The sequence below is a fragment of the Tubulanus polymorphus genome, chromosome 10, assembly GCF_964204645.1.
Source record: "Tubulanus polymorphus chromosome 10, tnTubPoly1.2, whole genome shotgun sequence".
Taxonomy (NCBI): Eukaryota; Metazoa; Nemertea; class Palaeonemertea; order Tubulaniformes; family Tubulanidae; genus Tubulanus; species Tubulanus polymorphus.
In genome coordinates, this window is record NC_134034.1 from 10,481,212 (window position 1) to 10,506,321 (window position 25,110).

The following is a 25,110-nucleotide window of genomic DNA, read 5'->3' on the forward strand; positions in this document are numbered from 1 at the left end:
ATATAATACTATTGAAGCCGTGATATTTGATAATGTAGAACATGCTGACACTTATTTTTAACTACAAAAAAATTTATTCTCGTATAATCGATAAAACAAAAGGCTTTCTATTTAATCAACAAAGCATGTTTTTCAATTCGCAGAAAATGAATTCCTTTTTATTTGATCACTTCGATATTTTTGGGGGATTTTCCTTGATCCACGCCGAACCACCAGCCTCTATCTATTTATTAAAATCTAAATCTGGCCGAGCGCTTCACCAAGTTTCGACATCTCATATATTGTATGTTGTTTCTAATATTTCGTATGTCGTCTGAGGTCTCCCATTAGGCGACTAGCTACGAAAACCGAATTTGGCCTTTTTGCGGTTGGGAAATCAGTTCTGCGACGGCATCTTCGGTCAATAAAATATGATAATTAATTCCAATGTTCGGCATCGGGAACAATCAGTTGGCGGACGATTCAAACCAACATAGCGGTCCGATTGAAAAGGTACAGAGTTCGAGTAACCATTTAACTGTCTATTTACTTCGCGTTCTAATTATCCTAAGCGTCTGCGCCGTTTTGCCGATCGTCGGCGACATGTCCGACTTTATTCCGTTTATGAAGCACGAAATGTAATTCGGGGTAGCGCACTCGGTTCAACGGTATCCGATACACGCGACTACTCGATACAGATAGCAGAATACTCGCCGATATATTAAACGGAAACGCCAGCGCTGGCAGCCGAGCCTGTGCGAAAATAGAAAAAAACACTAGAAACATTAAATCAATACGATAAGCAGCATATTCACAACATATTCACAACCTGGCTTAAGAAAGTTACACGCACAGCGGCAAATCATTGTCGCTTATTTTATTCTGGAATAACTCAAGATGCACAGGAAAATGATGCATTTTTTAATGTCTTGACCACTTCACCCCCTCCACTATTCAAAATTCCTAGATCCGGCCCTGAACAAGATTTTCATCTCGTTATATGTTTATCTATTATTGCTTAACGTCGTTCGGGTCAAGTTGACAGATGTCTAAATGATTGCGGGAGTAATAATTAATTGATGGCGAATTAAAACAATAGCTCGATTAACCGTATGCATGTATGTACTGTTTTGCTAAAGTTGCCCGCACTATTGTAAGCAGCCAGCGGGACTCGAACCCGCTTTTGTTTGTGAATTGTACTTTTGTTACGTCGTTCAGAACCTCTTGGTCTCTTTCCAAAGCGGTTTTGTTTTTATCGTAGCAAGTTCATCAAATCCAATTAATTGTTCGCCACCTGTAATTAATTATTTGCGCGTTTCTATTAGTACCGTATATACGGAGGGAACGTGTTTGTTTTATAACCGGTTGCGACAAGGTCCATAATATTATGGATGGTAACTATAATCAATTAACACGTGCCTAGTTTACATCTGCTGTGGTTTAACACTGCGTGTACCCGGTATAGCAATCCGGTTCTGAATTTAATTCCACAGTTGTGTGGGTTAAATTCGACTCTGGATCCAGTTCCACAGCTGTGTGGCTTTGATCAGACTCTGGACCCATGTCCACAGTTGTGTGGGTTTAAGTTGACTCTGGATCCAGTTTCACGTTATGTGGGTTTAATTTGACTCTGGACCCAGTTCCACAGTTGTGTGGGTTTAATTTGACTCTTGATCCAGTTCCACAGTTGTGTGGGTTTAAGTTGTATCTGGATCCAGTTCCGCAGTTGTGTGGGTTTAATTTGACTCTTGATCCAGTTCCACAGTTGTGTGGGTTTAATTTGACTCTGGATCCAGTTCAAACAGTTGCGTGGGTTTAATTTGACTCTTGATCCAGTTCCACAGTTGTGTGGGTTTAATTTGACTCTTGACCCAGTTCGAGAGTTGTGTGGGTTTAATTGGACTCTGGACCCAGTTCCACATTTATGTGAGTTGAATTTAACTCTGGCCCCAGTTCCGCAGTTGTGTTGGTTCAATGTTACTTACTGGGGCTAAAACAGTTCCTAACGCTCCAAATATCAACGTGGAAAATATCGCTGAAAATTCAATTAAAAATCAAAATTAATTAATTAATCATTTTTTTTATTGAAATGCTCATAAAGGCGCCCTTAAATAGTTTCTTTAGAAGACGAAAGAAATTCGAATATTTTCCTTACCTGATATAAATGCCAATATACTGGAGTGTACGTTTATCACTAAAAACACGCCCCCTAGCGACGCACATGATAACACGGCGTTGAAACCCCAAACACCTTGCGCAATTTGCACCGGTGGCGCTGCCACGCTCAACGCTGAAACGATTGAGAAAATGAAGGCAAAATTTCGGTCGGTTTGTTTTTGTTGGAGAAACTAAAAACTTACCTATGAATATGGCCACAAAGGAGCCAAGTACGGAATGGACGAGTATTATAGGGGACGCCACCAGCATGGCTAGTAAAATAAGCCCACCGGCTACAGGACTCGCCGAGCCGTATATCTGAGCCAGGCTATTTGGCAGGCCGAGGAAAATCTGAAAAATTTACGACGAGAACTATGAAAACACGAAATGTGTACGGAAACCATTTTATTTGGAACTTCGCAACTTTGGAACGTGATCGGAGATTTTTGTAAAAATCTTAGAGGATCGATCGATGTCATACACGACGGGGAACCTACGACCTCCTGTAATCGAGGATTCCACTTATGGCAGTCGTGGATCCGCCAGGTTCGCTAGTGGTTACTCGGTTATCCGCGTTCGATTTCTTCTTCATCTCAATTAAAACTGAATGAACTTTTTTCCTTCAGTAAATCAATTATTGATGAAAAATTCCGATACCTGAGTGGAAATTGGATGTTTATTTGGTGGGTTCTGTGATGAATTCGGAAATCTACAAAATTCTTTTCGAAAATCATTGAAAATGAACTAATTTTCAACAGCATAAAATGGAGCGCTCGTCACGCCATCTGGTGGGAAAGCTGGCCTAGCGGGTTCTAATGATACAGGGATTTGGTTATGGGCATCGATCGAGTTTTTTTTTCATATGTTTGCTTGGATTTATGGCCCAAGTGTGGTTTGGATCTGTAATAGATAGAATATGGGGGTATCACCGATAAAATAAGATTTAACTGTAACGATAAATCTTTTAACCTGAATTAGGCATCTATTAATCATCTACCAACATATTGACTGTGGCGCTTACACAGCGAGGCCAAATTGGACGTATAGGTCATCGCCTCACCTGACTATTTTTATTTCCTGGTTCCAACAGGGTAGTATGGAAGACATCTACGTAAATCCAAGCGACCGTGTTAAAACACTTACTTAGCCCATCACCAAACCCCTGTGCTAATGGACAGCCAGTTAAAACCCTTTCAGTGCGGTGTATAAATCAGTGATAGATTTTGCTAGTACACCGCACTGCGGTGTATTGATGTAATTAGTACTTAAGTAATTATCTCTCTTGAAAAATGGCAGCACCTGTCAAACAAAGTGAAATACTAGTAACGATACACTGCACCGTGGTGTAGACGCACTATAGTGGTATTCCCGTTACTCAACCCACTAGGGTGGAATTTTTTAGAATTTTCAAATTATCTCCAGCACTATAGGGTATTGATTAGTCAGCACTGAAAGGGTTTTAAAGGCAATCTGATAATCTGAAAATGGGATTGCGTGGAAGTCGAGGATAGAGGAAGCCGGGTGCAGGGATTTTGGTTTATCCTACCTGGCCCCATGATAATGGAAGCGAATTTCTAAAGGTATCGTTCGACGATACGGAGACGTCGGACAGAGGAAAATGATGATTGTTGACTCCACACGCGGCCATGAACACGAACGTCACTAAGTTGAACGGCAGGTTGAACGCGGGTAATCCGACACGAGCACACAACGTTCCCAGACCACTGGCTACATAGACACTAGAATGAAAACAAAAAACGAGAATGCTGACTTGAAAGTTTAATGAAGCCTTATAGAATAACTAATATAATGCTTGACTGCAATTAACTGATATCAATCTCAGTGTAGAGTTAACAACACATTAACAATATTGTGTGTTTTGTTCCTCTGATGATGTGGCTTAGTTAAAGCCTCAAAACTGTAAACTGTTTTTACAGATCTGACTGTGGGTTTTTATTTGTTAACATATAATGCTTGATATTGTCGAAAATGAATAATATAATCTAAATCATGTAATATTCACGATCAATGAAGTCATAGACATATCGAAGATGTAGTGCACATCCTCTTAAAAGTAATTATCAAGAGTTATCGAAGATAAGATGATAGCTATGAAATATATCGAATAACGAAATAACCTTCAAAATTCACAACTGTAATTATTATTTTGAAAAACTAATAATTTCGGATTAGAAGTGTATCGAATTGAATCGACCGGCAAGTATTCTAGCCACGACATATCGAAGATGTAGTGCACATCCTCTTAGAAGTAATTATCAAGAAATATCAAAGATAAGATGATAGCTATGAAATAGATCGAATAACGAAATAACCTACAAAATTCATAACTGTAATTGTTGTTTTGAAAAACTAATACTGATGACGTAGTGCACATCGGGCGACTCGCACGAAACCCCTTGAATAACGCATAGGTATCAATGTATATAAACATTATGTTAACTGGCTTTACAGCGTCAAAAATTCGATACCTTTTTTGTAAACGTACGTAATCTTACCTGATAGCTGATAAAACAATAACTGGTATAATAACCCAGGCGTAGTGTTGCTGTTTGTTAAAAGAGGACGCTAACGCCAGTCCGACCAGCATGCCGTGAAACGTCAAGCCGCCGGAAGCGATCGAGCTGCGGTCTAATTTCAAAGCGAGCGCCACAATAACGGCCACCAGCAGTCCGATCATAGCGTTCGCCGCCACCCAGGGCGTGGCTATCAGCATGCCGATCAAAATAAGCAGTCCGCTGATTGGATTATTCAAAAATATCGGCGCCCCGATCGCGCGAAATATCCAGTTGCCGAAGTTTAAAATAAACGGTTTATTTTCGAGCCAACGGTTCAAACAGACAATGTCGCCCATGATGTATTTCTGTAGAAAGTTCGTCGGTTCCCAATCTGCAATATCATTGCCGTTATGTTCAATTTCTAGTGACATTTTTTGTCACGATTTTGACGATTGATTTCTCGCCGATAACTCAGCCTATACAGTTTGATATCGTGTAAAGCTTAGATTTTTTGTTAAGCTTGGGTATCTTCGTTATCGGAGTAGTTTGTTTTCCCCACGCTACTGCGTGTCCAGACGAAATATTCTGCAATGTGAGAAACAGTGACGCGTTAGCACAAGCTTACACCGATGGAAAGAAAGTAATTTCACCTTACATTACACATGCACGTATAAATTAGTTTATACGTCCTGTACTACTATAAGAGTAGGGAGAGAGAACCAGACATCTCAGACGCCGCGCCAGAAAGGATTGACCAAGTGTTGCCTTGATATATATTCCAATCCTTAATCTAATAACAGAAAAAAAGGATACATTGACGATCCTGCCAGGACTCGAACCTGGAATCCCCTGATTCGTAGTCAGATGCCTTATCCATTGGGCCACAGGACCGGTCATGAACATAGTTATAGAAACGAAAAACATGTTCCGCGGTACACGTTCGTTTCAATTAGAAGAAGTTAGACAAGGAAATAGTCATGAGTGCCATCGAGAAAGACATGGGATATTCGTATTATCTATTGTTTGCATTTAAAGGCGGTCGTATAGGTCGACCTTGCGGCACTACGCGGCCAGGTGTCGCACATATTGACGTGAGATGAAATGAATCTATATCTGAACCACGTTATCAACGGTCTCGGTTCTAATTGACACTCGGGTGCATCTATCTATTCCAGGAACACGATTATTAGAAAGACGATACACGAAATAATAATTATTTCTATAATTATTACGAACTCGTGCAGATACGAAAATAAACCGACGGCGCATCTTCGCGCCGTTCTCGGCACGAAATGCAATCCTTTCGTCTGAATTCGCGTTGATTGCCTCCGCGCGCAATTACTCACTGCCGACAGGCGATGCAAAATGAAACCGGTGTTTTAGGTGGATTGAGGCGAGTGACTGAGGAAGGTATTATCATCAGCGATGGTAAATAGATTGCGTTTCGTTCGCAGCGATATCCGAAGTAACCGGTAAATACATCGCAGAAAATTATATATGGACTAAGGCTAATTAAAGCATTGACGAAACACATTTCGTGTTGTGTCCGCGTTGTTAAGATGATGTAAAGACAGTAATTAATAGTAATAATTACACTTATAATGATAGTGACCAGAAGTTTGCGAAATACAGTAGACTCTCTCTCTTGCTGCGGTTTAGTTGAGCCTGGTAAAATTCTACCCCGAGTTGGTGTTAAATACTGAGTAAGAGTTTGTAAAATACAGTAGACTCTGTCTCTTACTGCGGTTTAGTTGAGACTGGTAAAATTCTACCCCGAGTTTGTGTTAAATACTGAGTAAAAGTTTGTGTGATACAGTAGACTCTGTCTCTTACTGCAGTAAAGTTGAGACTGGTAAAATTCTACCCCGAGTTGGTGTCAAATACTGAGTATGAGTTTGTGAAATACAGTAGACTCTGTCTCTTACTGCGGTATTGTTGAGACTGGTAAAATTCTACCCCGAGTTGGTGTCAAATGTTATGAATATCGGATTAAGTCATGGCACGCCTACGACACGGACAATTCCTTCCGATGTCAACAAAATGATCACCGTCAGAGACAGTAATATATTGTGATTTAATACGATTAAAAGCTTCTGATCGTCTGCCATAAATCAACTGATTAATTTGATATATCGAAGGCGTTTCCATAGTTCCTCTGTCACCGCAGAGCAAACGCGGCACGATTTTCGTTTTTTATTTTCATTCTTAAAAATTACATCGCATACAATTCACAGTCACGCGTATGAGATTGTTTTAGCGGGGGAGCATTGGGGTAGAGGATATTCTATATATTCATTGAAAACCTGCGTGATATATGCGCGTCCTCGCTTGCCAGGGTTTGATTGCCGTCCTTCGAGCTCACGCCAAGTAGTAGATCAAACCCTGACAAGCGAGGATGCGCAGGTCGTCTGTTGGTCCTATACGTACGAGACCCGGGTCCGATCCGTGTGGTGCGCGTAATTTCACGTTCATTTCTCTTGATCATTACACGGACTTTGGTGCTACCAACAGACTTATTTCTGCCATTGACCGTTATTTTAACCGTTATTTTTCCTCGATTGTGGACCGAGACATGGATGCATAAGAATTTACCAAATCATTTTTTAGGGGAGGTCATGAAACGAACGTTCTAGCATATCTTCCCATTTTACGATATGCCGATGAAATTTTATCTTCGAACTTTTTTTAGAAAGTGCCTATTTCTGGTGAAAAGTAAGAAAAAGAGGTTACTGTATTTCCCGTTTGGTCCAAATCTTTGTTCAGACGATAGGATCGTATATACAGCGGAAGATACCGATTAACAACACGAGTGCGCACCTCACGGAAATTACCGAACATCACCGAACGCTTCGTCGAAAAATTGCCACCGGGATTTTTTTAGCGCGTTGAATCGATTCCGGAGCACCGTTTCTCATCGTGATTAGATAAAATAGTGATGCAGTGGATAATTTTCTGCAGTGTTATTTCTTCTCACGCGAGCGACGCGACCGCGCGTACGTGTTAACACTTCGGCGGAGATGAAAAATACCGGAGACTCTACGCCGAAGAAAATTACCACGACACAAAAATATCTCTCGCCGGGCACGTAACTCTGCCTTTCATATCGATACGAATTTCAGGACTCAGCCTTTTTACTATTTACATGGTTCCCATAGAACAGGTAAATTGGTCAAAACCAATGGGAAAAATTAATTCCCGGTTTGGAAATATTTGGGAATTTGAAAAATTTTCCTAAAATCAGGGAAATGTTTTGGATATTCATCTTCATTTCACGTATTGCAATTTTCCTTCAGAATCAACCGTCACCACTAAAATGTTGACTGTAGCATAATTGTATCTGTTCGTTTCCATTTTTGGGAAAATTTAAAAATCACCCATGAAATACTCGGGGAAAACTAGGGAATTTCTTATTCATGTAACTTTATAACAATAAGAAAAAACAATATCCGTGTATGTACGATATCGTAGCCATCATCAGAAAGATCGTAGCTATCATCAGTAGGCCTTTCTCGTTTTGGCTGTATTCATAGTGGGATTTCTCGCGTTTAAATCTAGTTAACCTCGAAGTACTATCAGTATTTACGTTTTGCTTCAGTCAGTCGGAGACAGAATAGCCACATTCAAACGTGGTGAACGCGATGATAGAATTGGAAAATTATTTGTTGAAAGATTAAAAATTTGAAATTGAAAAACAAAAACATTTTGATGGCCGTAATTGTCCAGAAGTTGGCGTAAATTTTAACTGAAAACGTTAATGCGATACCGTATACGAGTCTACCATTTAACGCTAACGCTGGCTCTCCAAAGAAACCACTGCCAGTAAACAATATTTCGTAAATGCTTGTTTGATGTTCTATATATTTTACATATTTCTATTTTCTAGAATATTCTTCCACCCATCTGATTCGTCGAATGCAGCGCATTGACTTGAACGCGGTTGGCGTGATAAACCAATTGAAAATAGGCGCAGTGGAAATCAAACAACAAAATCTGTCATCCGCACGTTTCAGATAACATATTTCTTTCCATTTTCGAAGATTAATTTTCAATTTTTTTTTGTTAAATTGGGGTAGCTTATAAGATGGAAAGAAGAGATTTTTTCGAAAAAAATTTTAGACGTTGAATTGCGGGATTATATCGTAAGCATATACAAATGAAAGAAAAACAGTTTTAAGTAACTAAGAAAAAAACGATGCCTTACCCTACCTCCATATGCGAAGTTCTCTTTTTACAGCAGGTGTTTTCGCGTCGGAGGAGCAGAAACAACTGATCTCTCTCGCCGTCGACGCTGCCGCTTGTGAAGCGCGTCTAACCGTTGCCATGGTAGCTGAGTTTTTATTTTCCAGCGCGCGCTCGGTCAGCAGATAGTGACAGTGTGTGCACGCACTTTTGAAACCGTGGAAAACGAACAAAATGGCCGCTGCCATAATGCGCACGTTTCTAGATGGCATCAGACCACCGTTAGGTTAGTAAGCCTTCGAAGTGCTTCAAGGACAAGATTCAAATTAGCAACGAGACTGAAAACGAAGTCCCACATATACGTTACCACGAGTGCCAAGTGGGCCCTGCCCGTTTGGCCAGACTAAAACCGTCGGACCAGGCCCGAGCCAAATTTTAGCGAGGTTCAAATTGTTGCGTGTGAATTGCAACTGACACTTCGCTTCGTTTAAGCAGTGTTTAGTATCGAGTGAGTGACGTGCTGATCCTTGACAATTTGGCCCGGGCCAAATCGGCGTCTCCGTTTGATCGCGGCTAGATCTTTGTGAACGCAGGGTTCAAACCGCGTCCGCGGGTACGTCAGCGCATCACATCTGTCTTTTTACTGAATTTGTGACGACGCAATTCATTTAATGACGACACAAACGACACTGCTACCTGTGATTATAACAGCGTCACAAAACAATGCATCGAGCAGATCATAAACTCGAGCATTGTGCGAAGAAAAATATAGTCCCTCTTTTTCCCTATCGGTACCCCGATCACCCGGCCACCCGACAATCCTCCCATACACTCGACCCAAACCGACAATCCCTTCCCCCATATACTCGACACAAACCGACAATCCCTTTCCCCATGTACTGCACCCAAACAGACAGTCCCTCTACCCGGCATACACCCCACCCAAACCGACAATCCTCCTCACTGAAATTCCTTTGAAGGTTCGTCCGCGCTTTCGATCGAACGAATCGATTGATGGTAAAAATAGCGCTCAGTCATTTTGAATCGAACTTCTTTTTGCTTACATATAATCGATATCAACAACATATGTGTGATTACCGTACGACATGATTACTCTGCGTATGAAATCATTTTCCTGCGCGCTAATAGATCCTATCTAGGCCCATTACTAACAGACCGGCGGTAGAGAGAAGGATTCGATATCGTTTTTTAAACTACCCGATAATTTCGACCCGATATTTGGTCACGAGGCGTCGGTTTCAATTATGTATATTCAAATTACGTATACACAATCGATAATGGTAGCTGTTTGAAACTGGGTAAGATTCGAATTTTTCGATTTTTGAACGACCACTTTGTGGATTGTCTTCTTTTTGCATCACGATCTTCACCCGAACGTGGATCTCAGTTAAGGTCGATCTGTGCGCGATGAGGAACGCTCTACTATCGCGATCTTCGCCCGACCGAATTGAGGGTTCCCGGTGAACTGTCCGGATATGAGGGACAATCCTAACTGTTATACCGTGCGTAATATTGCATAAATGGTTTCCAGTTATATCGTATCCTTCGCCTTTTGTTCCTTTTCTCGAAAAATCTAAAACCCCCTCGATCTCTTAAACAAACAACTCATTTTTACTTATAACAACAAACGTTGACCTAATCGTACCCATAACTCCCCTTAATTAAACTGAACCCCTGAACATTGGTGTGTATAAAATTCCCTGTAAAGTTTGTAATAAAATATATATTGGTGCGATTTACACAAGCGCATCCGTGAGCATAAAAACGATGTTAAGCCTGAAAGTGATGATTGCCAATCATGTTTACGAAACCAGCCACGATTTTGATTTTGAAAATACATCCATAATTTTCCCCTGTCCAGTAAAAAAATTAAACTACACATTATGGAATCGGCTCTGATTATCGAAAACTTGGAAATTGTGTTAATTTGAATAACGGTTTCTCCTTCCACAACCTTTTGATCTCGCTTCTCTTGTACCCACGTCTTATTAATTCCCTCCATTGGTTGCCCTTATGAATATCACTTTTTACTCGTCTGCCCGTACTTCCAGGAATCCAGAGCTAGATATATCCCGGAGCGTTATTGGAGATTCCCCAATAACGTAAAGTTGTATGATTTGTTTGACTCAAATTGCCAAACTCTTAAAAAATTGGCGTTGTATATACGCAAATGTTTAATACATTTCTAATGTTAAATGTTGCAATGTCTATTGTAAATTAATTTTGTGCTCTGTGCAATTGTATAATTGTGGAGTAAATAAACTTAACTTAACTTATTATCGCTTGCTTGTTTCCACGCACTCACTGATTATCGCCTTTCATGTTCCTTCCCTGTGTTTTCATCTGATTACCCTTAGCTTGTCCTCACGTTTTAATCACTTAAGTTTGTGTATTTTGTTTTTAAATTACTTTAATTTGTAATACCCCCCTGTTTGCTATTGCTTACTTTACTGTTGTTTTCCAGCCGTTATTTCATAACTTTAATCTATTCCCCTTTCAACTTTTTAATCACTCACTCTGTTTCTATTGTTTTGTTCTTTTATAAATATCTTGTAATATTCTCCTGTTCTGCGTACGCCTGATGATGGCTAACAGTCTTTAGCCGAAACGTTGCGCAAATATATATACTCTTCTATTCAAGTTTCTCGTTTTAGCTGCATTTATTGTGGGATTTCTCGCGTTTATATCGTATCCTACCCGCCCCGACGATGCTTGATGACAGTATCACAATTATCAATTCATTATTCATACAAATTTTAATTTATCGTTTGCCCGTTTGCGCAATACTCGACGGTGCTTAGTACGTAGAATAGGGGCTTAGTGATATTTGCTTTATTAACGAACAGAACACCGCGCTGCTCGGCTACAGTTGACGCGAATTCTTATTAACGCTCATTAACAGGATGGTGGCTTGTTAGGCCATGACGCACAAATTAAGCCTACAACTGTCAGCCTTCACTCGGAATTTACCGCCGAACGAAGCCTCTGTCGTCTGTTTCAATTAACTTAAATCTAGCGTTGTGTGCGGGTTCTAATGAGTGGCACTTCAAAATTAGTTCGGCCGGGGCGGCTCTGATAAACTGATTCTTTATGGCTTGTTCTAATCTCGGTGTGTGCCATACGTTAGAAGAAACTTGAAACATGTTTTTGTAAAAAAAAATAAACACTACAGTCAAACCCGCTTAATCTGGATCGTCTTAATCCGGATTTAGGTCTTATCCGGACGATATTCGCAGTCCATTTGTTGATTAATATACGAGAAAATGACTTGTAATCCGGACATCCCGTAAACCGACCAATTGGCCCCAAATGACCCGAATTTAGCGGGTATTACTGTAAAAACGACAATTTTAACATCAGTTCGGGCCGAAAGAATATTGTCCGAAATTCGATATAGATTTTTCGATAAAATGGTGCTAGGCCCTATATATTATAATTTTTGTAACCTTTAAATTTTAATCGATAATCGTGTAACTTACAAACCCCCCACACCTGCCGGGAGCGAAACATTGAAAACGGAATGTACAGAGTTGTGTGATCGGCGGTCGAATTACAGAGTTGTGTGATCGGCGGTCGAATTTACAAACTGTTTTTGTTTAAATCGAAGTACATAATTGGAAATGTCGGTTCTATCTCATTCAAACAATTCTTCTTATTGAGGCCAACCGAACTGTTCACCCGGTCCTGGAAGTGTTTTTTTCCACGCATGATCTACGCCCGCTCAACGATCCTTGTGCCCGGTGGTGTCGTGCAAACTGGTTATGCGATGATGAAGTCAAACTTTGAAGTACTTTCAACTTGGTTGTGGCCCCTTTCTAATGCCGAGTTATCCCAGCGTTGAACACCGAACATTTTTACAATGAAAGCACAGGGACTTATCAATGACCACGTATCACTATGACCAACCCTATGAGAGTAAAGAGTTGGTTTAATGCAGTCTTAGTCTTTTGTCAAAAGACAAATTACCAATGTATCAAACTAACCGAATTACAACGATTTCAATGATCGACGAAAGACCATACGTCTAAGGTACTGATTACTGATCAATTGTGACAAGTCCCTGCCGTGACTGAAAAACAACCGATTTAGAACGCCTTTTTTCCTAGGGACATTTTGAGACGAGTCCAAGTCCACATCCGACGATTAGATTCGCGTTTCTAACGGATGCCCGGTGGTATTTAGTACGCCGCAAAATGGCGACGTCCACAGATGAAAATAAGGACCGCATGGATGAAAATAAATCGAATAAAGTGATCGTTTCTCTGAAGGGAGGCTCGAGTTTCGTGTCTTACAGACCGATATTTTCACACGATTCGAAGTTAGTAGAATACGACTAGATTTTGTTCTTTGAAGTTAGACCAACTCCCTCGATGAACAACAACTCAACAAACTGAACTTGAACTTTTTTGGGCCTGCTTTTGCCTGGGTAGTTCTGGTTAGACTGGATCTGGCATCTGACAAACACGCATACTAAAAGAAAGGAAATAATTTTTTTTATCTAGGTCCTTTTGGCTATGGAAAACGTATAGAAAATTAGAAAACGGTCTCGATCAAAAGAAAATGTTCCTTCTACTATTTTGAAATTAAGGCTATACGTCTAAACGTATTTTTATACAAATTTAAACAAACTTTGTAGGTGGTATTGGCACATCTTAACACATTGCCTGTTCTAGATTTGCATATTTAATGGAGGGGTGTATGGAATTATTCGTACGGGACGGGATAGGGTTAGGGTAAGGTGAGGCTATATCTAGTTAAAACATTCGGCCGACTGTCAGCGAGCTCGGTGGTCTAGTGGTATGATGCTGCGCTAGTAATTTACTGGCCCGGGTTCGAGTCATGCTCGATCCGCTCTATTTTTCTCTAACTCTATTCTCCACACTTTCCTGGAATTTTCTAAGTCGCGCACCTCTGTACGCATGCGCGGCGTTAATCAGCCAATCAGCGACAGTTATTAGCGTACAGATCCTAGTTCCGTACCAATAGCCTCCAGAGTAATCCATATGGGTCCGTTTTATGAGCGAACATTTATAATCTGGGTACGGAGTTGGGTTTAGTTATCTATAAACTGATTATCGATTGCATCTGTTTTCCAGGTATTTGTTTTGCTGTTGCGGTAATGTGGTTCAAGTGCTAAATGTGGAAAGTGGAGAATGTGTCCACCGTTTACGAAAACACCAAAACACAGTGACTGCCGTGAAATTAAACCCCTTGAATTATCTTCAGGTAAACGTCGAACAATCAAGGTCACAGGCCTAGATGGCATGGGCTGATTGCTTCAGAAAAATGAACACTTAAACTTAACCCTTTCAGTGCTGGCTAATTAATACCTAAAGTGCTGAAGATAAGTTGAAAATTCTGAAAAATTCCACCCTAGTGTGTTGAATAACAGGAATAGCACTATAGTGTGTCTACACCGCGGCGCGGTGTATCGTTAGTTACTAGTATTTCACTACTATGTTTGACAGGTGCTGCCATTTTTCAAGAGAGACAATTAGTAATCACTAATTAAATCAATACACTGCAGTGAGGTGTACTAGCAAAATCCATCACTCATTCGTACACCGCACTTCGGTGTAGACGCACTGAAAGGGTTAAAAGAAATGAATATATAAGTTCATTTACGAAGAGTGAAGTCACATTTTAACCTCTGTACCAGTTCCATAATTATGGCTTAGACATAAGACCAGTCTAAGACTAAGGTCTAGTAGACTTAGTTCTATAGCCAATAAGACCAGTCTTGGGATTCGAAACCATTTTTGGTTGTTACATTACCTATATAAGTGATGAGCTTAGACTAGTCTTAAGTTGTTAGATAAGTTGTAGAATTTAGATTGTTTAAAGCTGGTCTTACGTTATCAGATTGACTATTGAACTACAGGTCTTAAACATAAGCCATTGCTGTGCAACTGGGGTGTGAAAAAAAGCCAATTACACTAGTAAAGATGTGAAAAATCTGGACAATTTATTTGGAAAATCCTGGTGTTTGTTAGAAAATATGAGAAAATCTGATTGTAAGTTGTGAAAAAATGTGAAATTGCCAGAATTCATCAATCATTGATGAACTCTGGCAACTTCATATTTTTGTTGAACCAGTCAATCAGACCATTTTAATCAAACAAAAATTTGATACTTACTGATCTTAATTTCATCGATTATATTTCAGTTATACTCATCAGGTTTAGACGGTCAGCTCGTCCTGTGGGATTACTTGGATGCCGTCGTTTTGAAGACATTCGATTTGAAGCTCCCGATTTTCAGTTTTTCTCCGCTGGGTCTGATGACGTTGGAGACCGGTCGGCAGGCCGAATTTCTCGTAGCCGTCAGAGCTGATAAAAGTGAGTATTGATTGATAATCGAATCGAATGACCAACTGCGAGGATTGACCAGCTCTGACCAATCAGATGGTAGGATCGAAGATAGAGGCAATTTGCATACCAGGTGACTAGCTCTGACCAATCAGATGGTACGATCGGAGATAGAGGCAATTTGCATACCTACCAGGTGACTAGCTCTGACCAATCAGAAGTTAGGGTTAGGATTAAGCATGTGAGCGAGTTGCGCCCCCAAGTGACCAGCTCTGACCAATCAGATGGTAGGATCAGAGATAGAGGCAATAAAGAATTTGCATACCAGGTGACCAGCTCTGACCAATCAGATGGTCGGATCAGAGATAGAGGCAATAAAGAATTTGCATACCAGGTGACCAGCTCTGACCAATCAGATGGTAGGATCAGAGGTAGAGGCAATAAAGAATTTGCATACCAGGTGACCAGATTTGACCATGCAGAAGCTAGGCTCAGAATTAAACATATGGGCAATTTGCATACCAGGTCTGGTGACCTGCTCTGCCCAATCGGGTCCTAGTGTTAGGGTTAAGCATGTGGGCAATTTGCATACCAGGTGACCGGCTCCGACCAATCGGAAGCTTCCGAATCCAAAAATCATCAAACGATTCGTCAAGAGATTTTTCCTCTCAGTGTTGTGTATGTTTTACCTATGGTGGATATCTCGCTTGCCACTGTAAGCCATGCCAGGACCTCAATGAATAGATAAACCTACTCCGGTCTATAAAACTAGGCTACCCAGAACTCAGTCCACATTCAAATTTAAAAAAAAAAATTGAAATTGATATTTGTAGAAAAAAATGTAATTAATTTCCAGGTGCCCACATCGCGAAAGTGCAGCTGCCTTCGAAACGCGAGGGGAAACCGAAAATCATTGAATTGATGAGAAACGTCAGTAAAAGCGATAAGATGTCAGCGGTCAGACTGAACGGAGAATTCGTAGTAAGCGTGAAACCTCGATGTCTCTCGATACAGTGGTTGAAGAAAGATAAATTCATCGAGTAAGTTGCGTGATTAGTTTTTTTTTTTGACTTGGCCCAGTTTTTGTACCGCGCGGAGTAGATACACCAGTGGGTAGCACAGTAGCGTGACTCGGTTTAGTCCATTTAGTGGTCCTTCATTTTAAGAATGTTAGATATCAGTTACAAAACGAGAATGTCAATGATCTGGTCTTAGGTTGTTAGGTTGGTTTAGAACCAAAATGAACTTAGCCTATTGTCTCAAAGGAAAATTGTTAGATTGGTTATAGAACCAAAAATGAACCTAGACTGGTGGTTTCGGGGAAAGTTGTTAGATTGCACTTAAAAAAAAACTTTAAAAAAAAGCACTTAAACTGGTGGTCTCAGGGAAGTTGTGAGATTGGTCTTGAAACTGGTGGTCTCAGGGAAGTTGTGAGATTGGTCTCGAAACTGGTGGTCTCAGGGAAGTTGTGAGATTGGTCTCGAAACTGGTGGTCTCAGGGAAGTTGTGAGATTGGTCTCGAAACTGGTGGTCTCAGGGAAGTTGTGAGATTGGTCTCGAAACTGGTGGTCTCAGGGAAGTTGTGAGATTGGTCTCGAAACTGGTGGTCTCAGGGAAGTTGTGAGATTGGTCTCGAAACTGGTGGTCTCAGGGAAGTTGTGAGATTGGTCTCGAAACTGGTGGTCTCAGGGAAGTTGTGAGATTGGTCTCGAAACTGGTGGTCTCAGGGAAGTTGTGAGATTGGTCTCGAAACTGGTGGTCTCAGGGAAGTTGTGAGATTGGTCTCGAAACTGGTGGTCTCAGGGAAGTTGTGAGATTGGTCTCGAAACTGGTGGTCTCAGGGAAGTTGTGAGATTGGTCTCGAAACTGGTGGTCTCAGGGAAGTTGTGAGATTGGTCTCGAAACTGGTGGTCTCAGGGAAGTTGTGAGATTGGTCTTGAAACTGGTGGTCTCAGGGAAGTTGTGAGATTGGTTATAGAATTAAAATGAACTTTTACCGGGTCTTGAGTTATTAAATCTTGAATCTGCTGATAAAGTCCTAAAAAGACTGACTTAGCGCATTAGCGCCACCTGATAACCCATGATTGTCAACTTGTAGTAACTTTCGTCGACCCGTTTTTCAGGCATAAACTAGTGAAGGAACACACGAATACGAGAATGAGTTGCGTGGCGTGTCATCCGTCTGATAGCTGTATCGCCACCGGTTGCGACGACGGTATCATTCTATTGTGGTGGCATTTCTCCAGATCGGAACGCGTCGTCAAGTCGATCTATCAATGGCACGCCCTCCCGGTCGGAGATATACAGTTCACCGTAGAAGGTTTGTTTGTTTTGTTCGGTTTAGTTTACACTTAAAATCCCTTTAGGCCACACCAAAAGAAAATCCTGTTTCTCTGGCGGGGCAATCACCAAAATGGGTAGGGTAGGTAGGACATCTTTTTTTCTTTTTATAGAAAAAAAAATATCGTTTATTCTTCTATCAGTGGGTAGGTTGCCGTAAATAATTTTGACTGGACTAAATTCCTAGTCAGGAATGCGATTAACAGCTAGTAGACCACAATAATAAAAGGAAATTGAGGTGTTTGTACAATTAACTATGAAAAAAACTATATTTTGAACATATTTCACGGAATTTGCCATTTCCAGAATCAAATTTTAAATCCGATATATTAAAATGTTTTTATAAAAAATATTTACGAGAAAGGAGAGTTTGGTAGTCGGTCGGCCACATATATATTTTGGAAAAAAGTTATTTCACTGAAAATGTTGAAAAAGGGTCGGTAGGCGATTATATTTTATTCTGAAAATGATTATTTGATATGGGGAAATAACGGGTCGGTTAGGCCCGAGAAACGGGGTTTTCTTTTGGTGTGGCCTTACTTACGTTCGTTCCCGAAATTCTGGATTTTATTCTTGTTTTTAGGTTCGTACATGATGAGCGGCGGTCAGGAAAGCGTTCTCGTCAAATGGCAGCACAACGCGTCGTCCAACGATAAACACAGTCGTCAGTTTCTGCCGAGACTCGGAGCGCCGGTGTGCTACGTGACCACGTCGCCGGATAACGCGTGCTACGCCACTTGTCACTCGGATAACGGTAAATACAGGGTTCATAATAATGATAATAATAATAATGATAATAATAATAATAATTTATTTCTCTACGTAGTAATTATTGTGCACTTAACATACGGTAAGAAAATTTTGAAAATTATGAATACAATTCTAGGTGAAATGCAACACATTGAGATTACTGAAATTGTCAATTTGTTGAAACAAATATTAAAACAAATAGGTTCGTTAAAAAGATATGTTTTGAGGTTTGATTTGAAAGTTTCGACTTGTAGGACTAGATCTAATATGACTAGGGAGAGCGTTCTAGATTTCAGGAGCAGCAAATTTGATAGCTCTCTTAGCAAAATTTCTATTATGACTACATGATAGGTTTCACTAGAATCCTGAATGGAACGAAGTCAGGGGAATTTGTCGAGATCACTAGATCGCGTGTAAAATGAGTTTCCGTCTATGTCTTACGTATTTGACTGTGTTAATTGATCGGATTCTAAGCAGATCAAGTCAGGGAAACAACGTGCGTGTCAGGGAATTATAGTCAAGGAAAAAGTCAGATAATAGTGGCCACCCTGTCTAAAATATGTTCATGCCTGATGCCTACGTATTCCTGAGATAGTCTTAAACTTTCATCTCAGATCAGTCTAAGCCCATTTTGGTGGTAAATTCAATCTATAATAACCAAAGACCATTTCCTTAGATTTGAGGCAGTTTTATTTGGACTCGGGACATTGATCGAGCCCAGACATTGAACGTAAGATGAATGTCTAATTTTGAAAAAAAAATTATTTTTGTTTTCAGAAATAAAAATCATCACAAATTTGATGACGATCAAACAGGTCGTGCAAGGACTGACGATCGGACACGCCGGCACTATAAAGCGGAATCCCCTGCCGGCCGGACTGCATATCGACCCGCGAACGAAGGCGCTCGTTAGCAACGGAAAACTCGGGCATTTACAATTCTACAATTTACAAAACGATAAACAACTCTATAACGTAAGTTGAATTTACTGAGGAGTAATATCGATATTTCTAAGAGCAGATAGGGTTAAAGATTTCGACGTATTTCGATATTTTTTCTAGTTGGATATCGTCTGTCAGAACTACGTGTCGTCTACCAGTCGCGACCGAGCGATGATCGTCACAGAGTTGGAAAACGTCGCTTTCGACGCGTCCGGAAACTGGCTCGCGACCGTCGAACATTGGCACGACGCCAGCGAGGAGTTCTCGCGCGAGTTCCGACTGAAGTTCTGGCGATTCGACGCGGCGACGCAACGGTAAGAGATTTATTATCTTATGACAGTGTTCTTACAACGCCTTGATCCTTGAAAACTCCCTCTGAACCAAAAATGTTTTTCAAGGTCCTTGAATTCGAGTAAAATGGCCAATAGTCGAAGAAATCTCCTTGAATTTTGAGAAATTGGCTATGAGAAAAATGTTTAGGTTTTAGGCCTAGTTATTACACAGGGCCCAATTTTACAGTTCTGAGTTAAGATTTGTCTACTCTCAGAGTTAACTCATTGAAAACGAACTAACTTTAACTCAGAGTTAACTCGAACTCACAACTGTGGAACTGGGTCCAGATGAATTCCATCGAATTAAATGGTTTACTGAGAAAAAAAGGTAGCAAATTAGGAGGATTCTATAGTAATTACTGATGCAGACACTCCTTGAATTCTGGAATGACTGATCAGTAGGGACCCCGTTATAACTGGGTCCCTACAACTCCTTGATTGTTTAAAATCTTCTAAACTGAGAATCGCTTTTGCCCAAATTCTGATGAGTAACTGCTATATAGTGGTATTCCCGTTATTCAACACACTAGGGGGGAATTTTTCAAAATTTTCAAATTATCTCCAGCACTATAGGGTATTGATTAGTCAGCACTGAAAGGGTTAATCATTCTGACCGCTGCTTTGATTGTCGTATTTCAGGTATGCGTTGAATACAGTTATCGACATGCCTCACGACGATCGTATAAACAGTTTGAAATTCCGTCCGACGTTGAACAAGGACGACGACGCGGCAACGGTCGTCACGACCAGCGCGGACGGACGATTTAAACTATGGTCGCTCGTCGACGATACAGATATATATCGTAAGTAGACAACTGAAAACATCGATCGACTGGGTTCTTACGCGTTTTGAAAATTTGAAAATTTTTTCCACGCCCTGGAAAAGGTTATGGGAATTTTCTCTATACGGCTATGGAAAAGGTATAGAAAATCAGAAAATGGTCTGAAAATTCTATCTTGAATTTTAGGCTATATGCCTAAATGTCTGACTACACATTTGATAACAAACTTTATGAAAACACTTTGTCGATGGTATTGATAATTGGCACTTATTCACTGTGAATGAGCCTTCGCCTTGACTGTTCTAGGCTGGCGATAGTAACGTAGTAGTTGTCCGGAAAATCGAATAATAATCATAAAAGTTATGGCAAATGAAATTGAGAAACCCGTAAGAACCTTTGATAAACTAGATGTCCATGAGGGGGCATTTGGAACTTCTACCCCGCAGTCAAGAAAAGATACTATTAAGAAACCAATTATCGCTTGCAAATTTCGTCGTAAAAGCTTCCGATGAAGTGGGATTATATCGGGTATCAGCATGTTCGTTATGGAAGCTTTTACTCTATTAGTTTAAAGGTCAGACTGAAACTTTCTGGGGCCCTCTAACGCGAATTTATTATATAAAGGGGGTGCTCTTGTAGATTGGTATTAACTTAAACCCGGTGGTTAACTCGATTCATTTTCAATCGATTAAGCCCGTGGGCCCAGTTGCATAGATGCGACTTAAGTACAAAAGTCTTAAATCTTAAGACTAGTCTTAATAATAATAATAATAATAATAATAATAATAATAATGATTTATTTCTTATATAGCGCATAACTAAGATAATAATCTATGCGCTTTACAAAGGGTTAATACATTTACATAAAATCAAGAACTCATAAAATCAAGTCTTAAGTTGTTAGGTTGACTATGGAACAAAGGTGGTTTTAGACTGGTCTTAAATCTAAACCTTGACTGTGCAACTGACCTCTTGGTTTAAGTTAATACCATAAAACCGTGCCGAGGTATTGACGTAGTAGGATTTTATCATCGCCATTGCATTCACGAGACCGAAATAAAAACGTTTAGATTTTTTGTTTTTTCAGGTAAGAATCAATGTTGGAATTGCGAGTCGGTCGGATTTTACCGACGAATGAAGGCCTCGGACGGCGACTTCTCCGAGGACGGTTCGATTTTAGCGGTCGCGTTCGAAAGCGTTCTGACGCTGTGGGATCCCGATACGGACGTGCTGAGAAAGACCTTCGACTGCTTAGAAAATATCAGGTAAGCGCGCGGGTCGAGTTCAAACACGGTCCCTACAGCTCCTTTGATTCCTCAAAAACTCCTGAAAAACGGTTTTGAAGGTGCTTGAAACTCCTTTAATTTGAACAAAATGCCCGAAGCTACAATTTTGAGAAATGGGCGATTAGAAATTTTTATCTCGTTTATAGATGTACAGTAGATGAAATAAAGCTTAAATAGCTTAAATCGATACAGTTTGAGACCATGATTTTTAAAAATCTTTTTGTTGAAATAGTTGTGTGAAGTTCGGACGAAAGACATCTGCTCAGAGAATTGTCGTCGTGACAACCAATCATCTATATGTGTGGAATATTCCAACTTGTACCGGTAAGAAGAAAAAACCCGACGACCAATGAGAGTGATTCCGACCTCTAAATTCAATAAATTTCGTCTAACATGGACAAACTAGGACTGGCAAGTGAAGGATTATAAGATATGTTAGGTCTAGGATGATAGTTTCGTTTTTGTCGAAGTTAGTTATAAATCTTAGTTGGCCAAGTCTGAGTTAGCCGAGGTTTGTTGTAGTATGAACCCTAATAGGAGGAGTGATATTCAAAGATATTGCCTGTGTCTGGGGTACCCCTACAGTATTCTAGTTCATTGCCTGTGTCTGGGGTACCCCCAGGGTGTTCTAATAATATGTTCCCTTTTCACATTAACAGTTAGCTGGAAAGTGAGTTTGAATGTAAGGCGACTGGTCTCGGATCCTGAGAGCGAACATATGGCGGTATTTACCCAGTCACTCGATGGTAAGTTGATAGTAATCTCGATTTTTCATTGCCCGTACAGTGCCCACAGTGCGGTGTATAATCCACCTACCCTAAATTATTTGTACCGCTTCTTTAAAAGAGTCAAAGAGTCGAGTGAATTTTGTTGAATAAGCTAAAAGTCATGGAAATACGTTGATATCGCTAGATCACGCGTAAAATCGAACAGTTCCGTGTATATTTAATGTATTTGACTGTGATTATTGATTGGATTCTAAGCAGATCAAGTCAGGAGAATCAACTTGCGTGTCAGGAAACAAGCGAGTTAAATAAAAGAGGCCTGAATGTCACGAGTGAATCTTACACGGTCTTTTCGTAATTGACTTTTTTTGCAGTGCACGTGTTTACGCCTTCGAACCCGAAGCCGGTTTACTCGCATTTGAAAGCGACGACCGAAGACGTCATCGGCGCGATATTCGTACCGCAGTCCGCCGAATCCAACGCCGCCGCGTTCGACAAAGACAGTCCGCTGTCGTGGCAACGGCATTCTCGATTGTACTTCATGACTAAATCACAGGTATGAACGCGGATGTTGTCCGTCTGCCCCCCCCCCCTGTTGCGAGATTTTCGAATGTTAAACCTAAGTGAAATTCGAAATTACCCGAAAACTTGAACGAGGCCATGATTTCGAGGGGTCTTACGTATCAAGGGAAATCCGGGTTTATTTTTCCCTGCAGTGAAATCAGGGAGTTCTGAATCTTTTCTTGACGATCAGAGAAAATTTGGGGATTTGAATTTTCGGTGTCTTGTTGCTCTTGCCGGTGAAGAGTGGCACGAGGAACCTCTTGATAACAAGCAGCCTTCACTGAGGATGTCTTATAATTCAATCAGGGAATTTTTGGTGTCTTGTTCTTGCTGGTGACGAGCGGCTCAATGAACCTCCTGATAAGAAACAGCCCTCACTGAGAATACCTTATAATTTAATCAGGGAATTTGAATTTTTTTATTTGAATTTTTAGTGTCTTGTTTTTGCTGTTGCCGAGTGACACAGGGAACCTCTTCATAAGCCCCCACTGAGGATAACTCGTAATTTAATTAGGGAATTTTTTTTCAAAGGTACAGGGAAATATCCAGGAACTTTTGGATTCCCTGATCTGTGAGAACCGTGTGATTCTTTGAAATATCCATCGTTTAATAAATAACCCCACGTGTGCTAGATACGAAGGAGGAAAATTGTGAAATTTCAATTTCATTTTCAGCATCTTCTGACGTTGAATTCTGCGACGACGGAGAGTCGGACGGAGTCAGCGGACGCCGACTCTGACAACGCGACGACGGTCTCTAATTTCGTAAACGCGAAAGCGACGAATGTTCCTACGACTCCGTTTAATCAGTTGCTGGCTCGGACGAAAAAAACGGGCGTCGTCGCGGCGAAACCCGAGCTACTCGTCGGGAAAATCGGCGGCAAAAGGAACGAAATTCTAGACGATGTACGTTGTTTTTTGATACCGCGTTTAATTCGAAAAAATGAGTTATCTAAATAATCATTCAAACAGGCGATCTTTTCTGTATCGATTTGATGATGTCATAGTGGGATTTATAGAGGCAGACATATTATCTCTCTAAGTGTCAATTTGATACAAAATTGTAATTTTGAATGTAATATTCTTTTCTATAGATGTTGATGACGCCGGCGCATGTGCTGCCCTCCGTGACCGTTTTATGTAACACGTTCCTTCACTCAACGATGCTCAACAAGTCGTTCGAGTCGTCATCAAAAAATAGGTCAGTATTTTCTGGAAATAGGTCAGCAGTTAGGGGCTAGTTCATAGGGTTCATAGCATTAATAGTCTTTGATTTTCCATACCTTTTCGAGGGCCAAAATTTCTATAACTACTAAATAATGAGGAATTCACTAAGGCAGAATCGAAAGTCTTTGCAAATAAATGCTACAATGCGACCACTAACCAGGAAATCAGGGAATTTCCTTTTCTTTAAAGAAGTCCGGGAATTTAGTATTTAAGCTCGAAATCAGGGGAAAGTTAGGAAAATTTGTTGAGATCGCTAGATCAAACTGTTTTCATCTATGTCTTACATATTTGACTGTGTTAATTAGTTGAGTCAGGGAAAATAACATTTATGTCGGGGAATGATCAGCTAGGGGGAAAAGCAAGTCAAATAAAAGTGGCCAGCCTTTCCTAGACCTGCAGTTAAACGGGAACACGTCTAAAATTGAGGGGGACACGAATTAGACTAATTTTGTAAATGTACTAAATGAAAGGCCACATGGCTTGAGCTTAAGTAAAGAATGATTTAGATTTCCGATTTTTCAATTATTTTAAGAACTGAAAAGGATGATGAAGATGATGAAAATGGGAATTCAGATTCAGATATGGAAGTCGATGACGACGACGAGCCGAGCCGCGAATCTCGGCAGCGGCAGACGGAAACTAAAAATTCTCAGCAGACGGAAACCGATTGTTCACAGCAGACGGACTCCGCTGCAGACGTCGACAATAAACTGACGAGGAAATTACCGAGACCTAAAACATTTCAATGGCTGCGAAAAACTTTATCGACAAAAACTTGATATTTATTTTTAAAATAAAATTAGAGAAAAATGTACGGCATTTATATCGAATGAATTTTTGCGTTTTGCAAAATGTTTCTTCTTTTGAATTCGCGGCAAAAAATAATTTGGAGCTGTGGTTGCTACTATAGCACTGAGGTATCCGGTGCCCGCGTGGGATCCGGCGGCAGGCGATAGACCTTGGTAAGCGAGGATGACCGCTAATCAATAAACCAGGAGGTGGCG

General features: G+C 40.5%; 2 protein-coding genes and 1 non-coding gene across 3 annotated transcripts; 1 reads left to right on the top strand and 2 right to left on the bottom strand.

Annotated features, from left to right (window-relative positions):
* Positions 1 to 546: 546 nt before the first annotated feature.
* Positions 547 to 5,083, bottom strand: LOC141911593 (urea transporter 1-like). The gene is made up of 6 exons (XM_074802579.1): positions 4,653 to 5,083; positions 3,683 to 3,875; positions 2,340 to 2,487; positions 2,135 to 2,269; positions 1,965 to 2,014; positions 547 to 732 (listed from the first exon to the last, which is right to left on the bottom strand). The coding sequence occupies exons 1-6, from the start codon at positions 5,081 to 5,083 to the stop codon at positions 547 to 549; spliced, it is 1,143 nt and encodes a 380-aa protein (XP_074658680.1).
* A 387-nt stretch (positions 5,084 to 5,470) lies between these two features.
* Positions 5,471 to 5,543, bottom strand: Trnar-acg (transfer RNA arginine (anticodon ACG)). Its single transcript has one exon. It is a non-coding gene; the product is annotated as a tRNA-Arg (tRNA).
* Positions 5,544 to 13,048: 7,505 nt separating this feature from the next.
* Positions 13,049 to 24,920, top strand: LOC141912281 (WD repeat-containing protein 75-like). Its single transcript, XM_074803521.1, has 16 exons — positions 13,049 to 13,170; positions 13,949 to 14,078; positions 15,019 to 15,190; positions 16,017 to 16,200; positions 17,284 to 17,480; positions 18,084 to 18,254; positions 19,028 to 19,224; positions 19,312 to 19,505; positions 20,163 to 20,326; positions 21,393 to 21,570; positions 21,824 to 21,915; positions 22,251 to 22,337; positions 22,691 to 22,872; positions 23,555 to 23,785; positions 23,974 to 24,080; positions 24,639 to 24,920. Exons 1-16 carry the CDS (start codon positions 13,079 to 13,081, stop codon positions 24,883 to 24,885), a joined length of 2,625 nt encoding a protein of 874 aa, XP_074659622.1. The 5' UTR covers positions 13,049 to 13,078; the 3' UTR covers positions 24,886 to 24,920.
* Positions 24,921 to 25,110: the final 190 nt, after the last annotated feature.

Excerpts from the sequence above, each read along its gene's own strand:
- LOC141911593 (XM_074802579.1), bottom strand. The coding sequence starts at position 5,083 with ATGTCACTAGAAATTGAACATAACGGCAATGATATTGCAGATTGGGAA. Across the intron at positions 2,488-3,682 it reads TTCCATTATCATGGGGCCAG|ATTTTCCTCGGCCTGCCAAA; the intron begins GTAGGATAAACC and ends TAAATTTTTCAG. Across the intron at positions 2,270-2,339 it reads CTTTGTGGCCATATTCATAG|CGTTGAGCGTGGCAGCGCCA; the intron begins GTAAGTTTTTAG and ends CAATCGTTTCAG.
- LOC141912281 (XM_074803521.1), top strand. The coding sequence starts at position 13,079 with ATGGATGAAAATAAATCGAATAAAGTGATCGTTTCTCTGAAGGGAGGC. Across the intron at positions 17,481-18,083 it reads TATACAGTTCACCGTAGAAG|GTTCGTACATGATGAGCGGC; the intron begins GTTTGTTTGTTT and ends TCTTGTTTTTAG. Across the intron at positions 19,225-19,311 it reads ACGATAAACAACTCTATAAC|TTGGATATCGTCTGTCAGAA; the intron begins GTAAGTTGAATT and ends TATTTTTTCTAG.